This window comes from Mastigoproctus giganteus, chromosome 2, assembly GCF_048544385.1.
Source record: "Mastigoproctus giganteus isolate SK-2022 chromosome 2, ASM4854438v1, whole genome shotgun sequence".
In the NCBI taxonomy this organism is placed as follows: domain Eukaryota; kingdom Metazoa; phylum Arthropoda; class Arachnida; order Uropygi; family Thelyphonidae; genus Mastigoproctus; species Mastigoproctus giganteus.
Genome location: NC_143576.1, coordinates 197123360 through 197136345, shown reverse-complemented (window position 1 = coordinate 197136345; position 12986 = coordinate 197123360). Strand labels below are relative to the sequence as shown.

Here is a 12986-nt window from a genome sequence, read left to right as displayed (position 1 = left end):
CAGAGACTGCTGGGAGTCATTGCGGTACAAATAAACACATGGGTTGTGTTAGGGTAGCTAAGAATAGGAACAGGTGCATGTATACTTGCGTGTACACCAATGCTAGGAGTTTGGTAAATAAATTTGATGAATTTGAGGTATTGCTCAAAGCATCAAAGGTGGATATTGTTGGGATATCAGAGACGTGGTGTCACACAGATATAAGGAATCCAGAACTGTAATTTGGGGAGTACAATGTCTACAGAAAGGATAGACAGGATAGGAAGGGAGGAGGGGTTATGCTATTAGTTAAGAAACACATAAAATCCAAGGAAGTGAAGCCAGTCGATATCGCTAGACAGTGCAGTGTCCAGTCAGTTTGGTGTGACATAAGCATTGGGAGATCAAAATTGAGAGTAGGAGTGTGCTTTAGGCCTAATGACTCTGATGAGTATAATAAGAAACTGTACAGGGAAATAGAGTGGGCCAGTAAATCAGAGAGTTATAATGGGAGATTTTAATTTCCCAGATATTGACTGGAATTTGTGGGTTGGTCACTCACAAGGCTTTTGTGGATTTATTGGTTGATTCTTTTCTACATCAGCATGTTCGAGAGGCAACTAGAGGGAGTAATACTCTTGATTTGATTATCATTAGTGATTCTTCATGCATTAAGAATCTGCAGATAAAGGAACCACTAGGTGGCAGTGATCACAGTGTGCTGAAGTGGGATTTACTCTAAGAGGTAACTACCATCAGGGGTAAAGGGAAGGGTTATTGCTTTCGTAAAGGCGACTACGATGGTCTGAGACAGTATTTAAATTCTATACAGTGGGACCAACTGATGATGTTACTAACAGCAAATTCAAAATGGGAAGCATTCAAAGAACTTATCTTGGAAGCTGCTAGGCTTTACATACCAACTAAGAAATATTGTTCAAGGTTTAGGCCTAAATGGATGTCAGATGAACTAATGAGACATATGGCAGAGAAGAAAAATACATGGGATACATATAAATTAACACATGACACAGAAGTCTATGATAGATAGAAATAAGTTGATGTGTAACTAAGTTACAAAGGCAGGGAAGGCAGATTACGAGAAATCTTTGGCAAGGCATGCAAAGAGTTCTTTACTTATGTAAACTCTAGAAGGAAGGGGATGAATCAGATTGGTCCACTTGAAATCGATGGTTCAACTGTTGATGATTCTGCTCAGATAGCTAACAAACTAAATGAATATTTTGCATCGACATTCACACATGAGGAGTGATTCAGTGAGGGGAATGCTAGAGGTGTATTCAACTCTGGCCGTAAGCTAGATAATCTTGTAATAACTGAGAGTAAAGTGGAGGAGAAATTGTTGAAGATAAACACAAGAAAGGCGAATGTGCAAATGTGACCCCAATTCACGAAGGAGGATCAAAGGCTGACACAAGTAATTATAGACCTGTGAGTTTAACTTCTGTTCCAGGAAAATTAATGGAGGCACTGATTAAAGAAGCACTGCAGGATCATCTAGACAAGACTTCAGTTATAGCTCAGACATCATGGTTTTGTTAAGGGAAAGTCTTGCCTGACCAATTTGATTGGATACTATGATGCAGTCACAAAAGAACTGGATGCAGGGAATAACTTTAATATTATATACTTGGATCTTATAAAGGTTTTTGATACTGTTGCACATGGAAGACTGCTACACAAATTGGAGCAGTGTGGCATTGGAGGCAAATTGCTGCTATGGATAAAGGGGTGGTTGAGGGGGGAAAAGACAGAGAGAGGTAATCAATTGACACTGCTCATCTTGGACTAATGTTATTAGTGGAGTCCCTCAGGATTCAGTGTTGGTCCATTATTGTTTTCTGTATTTATAAATAATATTGATGATGGGATCAAGCTTAATGTCCAAGTTTGCAGACGATACAGTGGTTGGCAGGGTTGTTAAGGACACTACTGATGCTATGCTGCTGCAACAGAATCTGGAAAGGTTGAGCGGATGGGCTGAGAGGTGGAAAATGAAGTTTAATATTGACAAATGTAAAGTATTACATATGGGAAATAGCAACCCCTGAGCAACGTATCAACTCTGTGGTATTACACTGACAGTGGTAGAGAATGAAAAGGACCTGGGGGTAATTGTGCAGGCAGATATGAAGTTTTCTGAGCAGTGCAGAAGGGCTGCAAGAGTAGTTCATGGTGGCTTGTCAATGATATACAGGAATTTTTCTATCAGGGATAAGGAGGTGATTATTCCCTTGTATAAGACAATGGTCAGACCACACCTTGAGTACTGTATACAGGTCTGGAGGCCTCATTTCAAGAAGGATGTAGAGCTGCTGGAACGAGTACAGAGAATGGCAACAAGATTAGTGAATGGAACAAAGGGTTGCTCTTATGAAGAAAGGCTTAAATTTTGCAAATTACAGTGTCTGGACACTAGGCACCAGCAAGGTGATCTGATAGAGGTGTATAAAGCGTTGAATGGTTTGAGCATGCTCAATGTTGATGGGATTCTTCCTCTTGCTCAGAATAATCATCTGAGAGGGCATAAATTCAAATTAAGGAAAGACAGATGTGTGGAAATTATCTTTTAGCCAGCGGGTAGTTGGTTGGTGGAACAGACTTCCATCCCTTTTTGTGGAAGTTGATAGCCTAAATAAATTTAAGGCTCAGCTGGACAGGTATTTTGAATGAACAGAGGGGTGAAGTGGAAGGGTGTTTTTTTTTTTTTTTTTTTTTGGCTGATGCTGCAGAAGCTTGCTTTCTTGCATCATATGCCTCTACTAATGCTAATGAAGAGCAGTGTGGCTTTGTTCCAAAAGAGCAAAATATAAAATTTCTTGAATATCCACTCAGTGGGAATTGAGTTATTACATGTGGATGGAACGACAAAGAAATTATAATTGTCAGATTTCTATTGGTGAAAATTTAATAAAATTTGAAATGGCTCTCTATATCTTTCTAAAAGGCCCAAATATAAAATTTCATGAAAATCTATCCACTGTAAATAGAGTTATTACATGAGGATGGAAAAATAAATAAATAAATTAAATGGTATTTGCCTGATTTCTGTTGGCTTGATTTTAATGAAATTTGAAATGGCCTGACAAAACTTTTTAAAAGATTTCAATATAAAACTTCATGGAAACTGTCCACTGGGAGTTGAGTTGTTACATGCGTACCAGACAGATGGTCAGGCGTGGTGAAGACAATAGGTGCATTATGCATATATACTAACACACCTAAAATCATAAAAATAAACTGAAATAAATGTCTAAAGGGATATATCTAAAGCAACTAGTCTAAGTAACCTCTATTTTTCAATGTAGCATTCAGCATGATGAATCTATGATTCTCTGGCATGTCTTATTATTTCAGGACTCTTCTCTATGGTTTTAGCAGCTCCCAAAATGTGATTTCCTGCAGTCCCACTCAAAATAACCTAAGGGTCATGCAATCATGACAGCCATTGTACTGGGTCATTCTGACCATTCCATTGGTTATTGTACTCTGTGTTTGAAGAGTCAGAAAAATTACAGGAAAAGTGGACTATTGCACTCTCTCCCATGCATGAACTACATTCTCTGCTAATTTTCAAGGGGTATGTCTGACAGTAGTTAACACAAATTGTTCTACAGAAATGTGGGTACTTGTGGTAGCTGTGTCATTCCTGAAAGCCTTACAAGTGAAAAAAAAAAATGACAATTAAGATTTCCTCAAGAACATTGCACCAAGCCTTAAAGGAAAAGGTGTGTTAATAATGAGTACTGACAATCATATGTGAGTTTCCTTTGGCCCAGGTATAAGTGTTTTGTTTTGGGAGTTGAGAATTCCATTTCTTGTAAAGCATGATTTTCAGTTGAGAATTCCATTTCTTGTAAAGCAATAACAGGACATGGTGGTTAAGAAATTGAGGATTATGTATACATTCCAAAATGAGCCACTTATAAAATTTTCTGCATTTATTCATATCTTGTGACACCTTGAATGTATCTGTGAACAGAACAGAATTTTTTGGCATATCTGTGAACAGCAGCTATGGAATTTTTTATGAACCTCACCATAAATTAAAACCATATTAGTTAATTCAGCAAAAGTAAACAGATTTATAGTGCCTCCCATAATATCAGTTTCAGTGTTTACTGTAAACAATGAGACAATCGTCATGTAATCTGAAACTTAATAACAGTTGACACTACTAGCATGTATCGTGCCACACTGGTCACTCGCAGCTGAGCAGTTGGTATTATTCATTTAGTAGATACTATTCATTTTAGTATGTGTGTTTTGTACTTTATGCAGTCATCTTTTTATGACAAATCTAAACAAAAATGTTTTGCCATTTTACACAGTTTTGTAATTTATTATTAATGTTTAATATCCTGGAAATAGGCTTTTTTTAAGATATATGTTTACAGGAACTTTTTTTCCTTATTTTTATCTGTAGAAAATGCTCCTTCATTTGTTCCATGCAGTTTTGAAACTCCCTGTATGTAACACCTGTCTGTCATTGAGTTTTTTCTCACACATAAAGAAAACAAGGGAATCAAGAAAATTAAATACTGTAACTGTAAATAAATAACAAATTATTATTATTATTTTTTATGTTTTTTTCAAAGAAGGAAATTTTAGTTTGTTAAAATTTGTTTGGGTAAATGGATAATTGTATGAACACCTCTCCCATTTAAATGTTAACATGATATTTCTGTGATTGAAAATGGAAAAGTGTTAATTTGATAAATGATAATAAAGTAAGTGCTTATAAGATTATTTGGTTAGTATTGATTTTTTTTTTTGGATGATAAGATATTCTAGGACGGTCATATTTGGTCTAATAAGACTATTTCACTAACTGCATCTCAAAAATTGCCAGTGATAATTTTCATCAAAAGAATTTGTTAATACAATTTAATTCATATTGATACATGAATACAATTTAATTGATATTAATACATACAATTTAATACATGAATGCAAAAATTTAAATATTAAAAAAATTAAGTAATACTTATATTTTATTCTATTTAATTTCAGATTTAACTGTTTATCTCCTATTTCATATCAGCAGTTACTTATTTTTTAACCCATGTATCAGTAACAAAGAGATAGCTTTTAAGTTATCATTCCTTCTCATTTTAAACAATTATATGTAGTAATCTGTTTTTCATCAAGATGATGTACTAAATAAATGAAAAAATTGTTGATAATATTTTTTTTGTTGTCGTTAGAATGTTGCGGCTAGTGCTGGAGCTGGCCAAAGTGACTTTGAAAAACTCTGTGCCATTTTAAAGGAAATACCAGAAATTCATTATATATGTTTAGATGTTGCAAATGGATATTCAGAACAATTTGTGGATATTGTGAAACAAGTTCGTGCAACTTTTCCAAACTACACAATTATGGTAAGTGTAGTTCTTTTAGTTTACATTTTAAAGAGATTTCCTTAACTTTAATAAAACTGAAACAATAAGCAGTAATATAAACTGCTTAATGTTTCAAATTGAACTCCTTAAAGTGTTATTATTTACTGCATGATTGAATTAATTATTATTATGACAGTAACGTTTTCATTGGGCACAGGATTTTTTTTTTTTCAGGGTTGCATGAATTTGACAGTTTCCTTAATTTCCACACTTTTTTGTAGGTTTTACCTAAAATTTTGTAACATCGCAATTTTTGCTATAAATTTCCTGGCTCTTTTTAAACAAGTGGATCATAGAGCCCGATATACAGGACACCTAAGAATAAAATTATTATTTTAAACACATTTTTGTTAAATATATTTATTAAACACATTATGATCAATTTAGATCCAAATAGATCACCTGAGGAAGTCCAAATTAAAGTTACTTTCAGTGGTTAATTTATGTATAGAATTTCAGATTTCCTTTCTTTCGGTAACTTGTTCTAAGGAGACTGGGTGAAATCCCGAGTGCTCATTGATAAAGATGCAATCCACAGTTGCGTCTATTTTTAGTTATGTAAGAACTCTTCAGAAAAAATTCTGCAATATTTTAGTGAGGAAAAAAAAAATTCACCAGCATGGAACAGCTTTGTTGTGAAGCTTGTAGAGTTTTTGATCCTGATCAACTCAACTGATTAGATATTTCTGTGAATGGCATGTTTAACAGTTCAGTTCCACTTTTGAAAACAGTAACACTTAAAAGCACAATATCAGTGCTGTTCATAAATTGTAAAAGAATTATATACCACCAACAACTTAATTCTCTTCAAGTTTTCCCAAAAAAGAAAAATTTTTCAGCCTATTACAAGTAGTGCTCTGATAGTTTCATCACCATTGAACAGTGTAGATGCAGAGCAATCTTTCTTTTTAAAATTTATTTGACATTCTGTGACACAATTGGTGAAGTATAAAAGAAGAGAATTTATCTCTGTGTGATATACTTTATCAAAATTCAACTTTGTGCCCTGGTATGAGATATAAACCTTATCTATCCCTGATCCAGGTCCAGCAGATGCTACATTCTCTTTTTGAACGTTCATTTGACATCTCTTTTTGCTGGATCCCAAGCCACACTGGGATCAAGGGTAATGAACTGGCCAATGCTGCAGCCAGGTAACTGCAACCCCAGAACAACTGTAGCCTGTTAGTCCCCTATACAGACTAGAGGCAATTAGTGTACAACAGTATCACCTTTTGTGCCCTTAAAAGATGATATCTGCTCTACAACGTCATCAACTTTTGTCCCTGGCAGACATAGCCTAGTCCTGTTCCACCTATCCTTCTTGCATAGTAAAGTACTTTTTATTTTAGTGCTTTTAGCCATATGACTGAGCCTTATACACTCAGTTAGATTTTATCTGACAATGTAAATTTATCAGCTGTTTATAGTTATTTAAAATGTTTAAATAGTTTTATAAAGTTTTTTACATATCTCTACCTGACGTAGTGACCTAATTTTTTAGGTCACTGAAATATAAATCTCTTTTATATGACCTGGTTTTGGTGCATTATACAACTTTTGTCCCTGGCAGACATAGCCTAGTCCTGTTCCACCTATCCTTCTTGCATAGTAAAGTGCTTTTTATTTTAGTGCTTTTAGCCATATGACTGATATATATGCCTTAATCGCTGATGCGCCAATAAAACCCAAAACAACAATATCTTTGTGCTATTTGACATATGAATCAACCTAAATAAAGTAACTTAAGTTGCATTTTTTCTTTTTCTTGAATGAGTCACATGGGTCCAACTATTACTGTTTTGTTGATGTGAGAATTTTGTCATTTATGAACCTAAAATAAGCACAAATCTTGTAATTTTTCCTGGCAAATTTTGACTTTTTTTTTGCCCGTGAAATTACCATAAATTTAACCTTTTTTTCTCCATAAAAATACCATACGTTTTGCCTTTTTTTTTTCCATGAAAATTCACAACTCTAATGATTGTATATGTAAAGGAAATGATTTAAAGATGAAAGCTTATCTTCCTTTTGCATTCCCTGAGTCTTTACAAATATATATCCCTCGATAGAGATTGAATTAATAATATTATATTCTCAATATCAAAACAGATCAACCAGTTGGTTGTGACTCCCAAGGTTGGAGGTCCCTTCCAGCCTTTTGTAGGGCATTTTGAGGGAGGGGCCAGAGTTGTGCCAGACCAAAATAAATTAAACACAAAACAGAATCTAATGAAGAGGGGAAATTAACTTTGTTAAGGCCAGTAAGGACTGGCAAAAAATAATAGTTGGATGTGAAAGGTTGGGAAACATTACTGTAAAACCTCAGCAACATTTATAAATTTTTGTGTTTATCATATACTTTCATCATGAACGTTTATCATGAACTGAATCATAAAATTATGGTGACATAGTATCCTATAACAGATAGCAGTCACCTCTTGTTACTTGTTTGGAGGAGCCCTAGGTTGAAAGCTCATCAGAGACTGGAGGGATTTGGGTTTTTATCCTCCATAACTTGATTTGGGCTTTTCAGCCTGCACAACATAAAAATTGGTCTTTCAACATGCATACTGCTCCATACATAATAATACACTGATGCCATATTGCTCTAAGATTCTGATGCTCCATAAAACCAACAAAGAAAACAAAGAAAAAGATAACATAATCACATTCTTTATGTCATTCCTTGGTAAGGAACGACATACAGAATCACAACATATCAGTTGTGATTCAGTTGATGCAGGTCTTTTGCATTGGGGTACAGGACAAGGCAAAAGAAATTAGGTAATATATACATTACATTACTTATCAGTTATGTAAGTTATGTTCTGTTATCAAATAATATACCCCAGGGGTAAAAACTTATGTACTATATTAAACACACATGCTTATGAAAACTTGATAGGTAGTCCTTAGGTGGAATCTGTATAGCAGGGTTTTTTTTTTTTTTTTTGGGGAGGAAGCATGTGCATAGGTGATCTGGGTTGATCCATTGACATGAAATAAGCTTCTGTCAGCACTCTTGGAATGCTACACATAAGACAACTGTACAGTCAGGGTAAAATAGAGTTAATAGTTTTTATAAATTTTTTCCAAAAGGTAATCGTGAAAGCAATTTATGGTCAAATATAATCTGCAAAACAAGCAAAAAAAACTAAATAGCATGAACTTTTCAATATTCTAATGCGAATAATTTGTTAAGTAATTTAGATTAAACCACTAATTGAATTATGATTATCTAATTGATTGTAAAAATTGTAAAATAGAATTATACTAATGAATTGTAAAATAATAATTTTTGTAATTTTAAAAGAAATTACATTTGCAAAAGTCATAAAAATATTTATTTTGGAAAGTAGTGCTCTATAATTATCAATACACACTCACTCTCTCTCTCTCTCTCTCTCTCTCTCTCTCTCTCTCTCTCTCTCTCTCTCTCTCTCTCTCTCTCTCTGTATCTATCTAGGCAGGGAATGTTGTTACAGGAGAAATGGTTGAAGAACTTATCCTGGCTGGAGCTGATGTTATTAAAGTAGGAATTGGACCTGGATCAGTATGCACCACAAGAATTAAAACAGGAGTAGGCTATCCACAGCTTAGTGCTGTTATTGAATGTGCTGATGCTGCTCATGGATTAGGTGGCCACATTATATCTGTAAGCTGCTACTTTTATTCCTGTCATATATTTTAATGTTTATAATTTGTTCAATATACTGTAATGTTTTCTGTTAACATTTTCTAGCCATTTTTTAGTTAACATTTTCTAGCCATTTTTTAGTTAACATTTTCTAGCCAACCTTATATTTTAACGCTAGTTATTTTAGAGATTGAAAAGATTTTAAGTTGATAGTAAAGTTGTTTAGTTAGAAACCCATAGCCTTTTCCCCATATGTTCTCCTAATGGAAAATTAATTGAAACCAAAATTGCTCTTTTCTTTCTTTGTCTTTTGTGATAGCATACGGATTTCTTCACTTGTCACTTATTTGGAGAGGATTTGAAAAAATCCATCAAAGATGGGTTGGAAGAATTTTTAAATGCCTCTTTAGTTGTAATTATTATTATTATTATTATTATTATTATTAGCTATATGGTGCAAGGGAGCCTGTGACTTATGCTGCACCAGCCAAAAAAAAAATTACCGAGTTACTCAGAGAGAGAGAGAGAGAGAGAGAGAGAGAGAGAGTCACAAGTAGAAGGAAATCACCAAGAAAGAGAAGAATGATGATATCCAGCTCAGGACCCTGGGTGTGCCAAGTCCATACTCACCAGATTTGTTGTTAGCTGATCTCAGGGGTGGAAGGAGTAGGATTTATTTCCCTCTCCACCAGTGTGAATTATTCCCAGTTTTCAGCCTACCCCAGAAATGAAGCTGCAATTGAAACTGTGACTGAAGCTGAAACTCAGTGACCACTGAATTATGACCATCCACCTAATACTGTTGGGCCACCATTCACACAGATAATAGCTGCTATTCACCTAGGCACTGATTCCACTAAGTGTCTGAGGCATCCATAGGGATTTGCAGCTATGCTGTGTGCAAAGCTCCACAGCATCAGAATACTGACAGTTTTGTGTCCATGCATCTCACTTCCTGTTCCAAAACACCCCACATGTGTTCAATTGGATTAAGGTCCATCGAATTTGGAGGCCAATCAAAATGGGTGATATCTTCACTTTGTTCCTCGAATCACATTAATAGACTTGGAAGATCCTCTTTCTATCCTAGAAAAAATGCAACAATGCAGGGTACACATAGACAGACTACTGGAGGGAATGAATAGGTGAAATAGGAGGTGTTATTGAGTTTTTTTTGGCTGATGCTGTATAAGCTTGCTTCTTACATCATTTGCCACTGCTAATGCTAATTCTGCTTAGGTACATTTCCTTCAAGTAAAGTAATCATATATTCTGTAGTTTAAAGTGAGACACTTCTTAATTTAATTGCTTCCATTATAATGTGAGATGTTATAAGGATATTTATTTTGAAAGTGTTTCATGATTTTTTCTGAGAAAAGTGAGTACTGTAATTAGTTTAAAACAACTCCCATTTTTTTTTTTTAATTAAGCTGGCCTGATATGCAGAATTAAAAAAAAAAAAAAAAAAGGAATAAATCTTGAAAAAACAGAAATTAAAAAAGAAACCTCAAAAAAATAGAAATTGCAGTTAAAAAAAGCTGTAATTTACAAATACTTTTTGGAATCCTTGGACATGATAAAAAATTTGAATTGCTTTACAAAACCTTATGTACAGTTACAGTTCTAATACTTTTTTATCATGCTTAATGTCCTACTTTTTTAAAATATTCTAAATGTAAACAACAAAAACAAATAGGTAACAAAACATTAGGTTCATTGTAGCATAAGAATAGGTGCTGAATAGGTGCAATAAACATAGGTGCAAAAGAGGACAGTGGGAGGGGGGACAAGCAAAACAGGGTAGCTGTTGAGGCTATCACTTATAGAGCTGAAAAAATGATATCAAAATTAAATTTGTCATTTGAAGAGCTGAAATTCCAAATGCCACATTTTGATAAAATCCATTTTTGCCTTAGAATAGTTTTGCCAGTGCTGATACTCTCTATACATTCTAAGTGCCTTCTGCCAGTAACTTAAGTTATTGGCAGGAAGCACTTAGAATGAAACAATTCAATTTATTAACAAATGAAGAACTTCAGCTCTTCATTTGTTTTTAAATTGAATAACCATCATATACTGATAAATCGAATAACCATCATATACTAATTGTTTGTTATTTGGTTTTTAGGAGCATTAGCAACTAAGGCCATATTGCTCCGGGGATATGCGGTGGTCATTCCCTGATCTTTCCGCATCCTCCATATTTGGTGGTGACGGGTTCGAACCCCGGTCTAATCAAGAAGCATGTGCTATATGCACTGCTGCTGCTGCTGCTCCTTCCCACCTGGCTACGGAGGCCCCCATATACTAATTAATAAATTAATAATGCAGTTGATAAAGCCCCATACCCAATGTCAGTGTTGCTTTTCTAAAGGGGCACTTTCATTGAGTGATGGGATTTCTTTCAGTTTCTAAAGAAAATCAATCATTAATAACATCACTAAAGCCATAAACATAAAGTTATGTCCACACAGCAGGCATATGTGCAAAAGAAGATGGAGTGTTTTGAAGTTCTGAAAGATCGAACCTCTACACAGAAGAGAGTCTCTAAACAGGAACCTGTATAGGCTATCACTATCCCTAGAGCTTGAAAAACTGATATTAAAAGTAATTTTCTTTGATAAATTTAATCACCATCATATACTTGATGCAACTGCTAAATCCCTTCCCTCCAATTACAGTGACACTTTTCTAGTAGTTTCTTAAAGCAAAACCATTAATATCATCATTGATGTCAATGTTCTTGTAATTTTTGTTGATAGCATCTAGATGACAGTTGCTCATTTCTTGTTTTTATTTATGAATGACACTTTGCTGGATCATCCTTCAATCATCTGTCAATCAACTTTCAATCATCCTTTTAATGTATGTTTTGCTAATTATGATTTTACAAATCTAATTATGTTTTTATAATTCTATGTATATATACTTTTAGCAAACCAGTTGTACATGGGGTGAAATTAAACTTAATAAACTGAATAATAATAATAATAATAGATTTGCATTCTGCTCTATCAGTAGTCACTGGTAATTTGAAGAATATCCAGAGTGCTATATAAATTTCCCCTAACACTAAATGTAATTTTCTTTAGATTTCATTGAGAGGTATTACTGGTACCAGTTCATTATCCTTTTCAAATGTTTTAAAAGATCTTCCTCAGACAAAGTATTTTAGCAATAAAGTTTGCAGTCACATTTCTGAGATACTTTTTAAGAAGGAGTTAAGACTATTGAAGAAGTTCATTTGTGAAGCTTAAGTATTTCAGAATAGGGCTGAAGGTGTTACTTATGTTTGTTGGCTAATATGAATCTGTGAATAGTCCAAGGTTAGAATAAAGTACATTAATTCTAAACATAATTCTTTCTGTTGTTTTTCTTATTTGTGCTTTTATGGTATAAAATCTGCTTTGGCTATTAGTATTAGTATTAGTAACGGCCGTATGGTGCAAGAAAGCCTATGGCTTATGCTGCACCAGCCAAAAAAAAAAAAAAAAAAATCCGAACAAAACAATGATAAAAACAAAAATTAAATAAATAAATAAATAATAATAATTAATAAATAAATAAAAATAATAAAATGAAATTAAAAATTAAATAAAAAGGAAATTAATCCTATCATCCTATGCGCTTCCCTTACCCGAAAGTACTATCCAGATGACCTTTGAATTTCCCCAAACTGTCGGCCTCTACCACCCATGAAGGCAACTTATTCCAGTAATTTATAACTCGCTGGCTAAAATAAAACTTCCTGCAGTCCAATCTAAACATTTCCCCGCGTAACTTAAATTTATGTCCCCTAGTTCTAGCATCATTTATAATCTTGAAAATTTTGTCCTCATTCATTTTACTGATGCCTCTCAGAGCCTTAAACACCTCAATCAAATCTCCCCTAAGGTGTCTAGTTTCCAAACTCTGCAACCCACATATTCGAAGTCTTTCTTCAT

The 12986-nt window shown here is 34.1% G+C and overlaps 1 protein-coding gene across 1 annotated transcript in view; it reads left to right on the top strand.

The window, feature by feature from the left end:
- The window catches only part of LOC150089896 (GMP reductase 2-like), a 136104-nt gene that overhangs the window by 87935 nt on the left and 35183 nt on the right, over positions 1-12986 (top strand). The window contains exons 4-5 of the mRNA XM_090368893.1: positions 5208-5381; positions 8872-9060. Of these exons, the coding sequence (XP_090225019.1) occupies positions 5208-5381; positions 8872-9060 (363 nt within the window). The remainder of the gene's footprint in view (positions 1-5207; positions 5382-8871; positions 9061-12986) is intronic.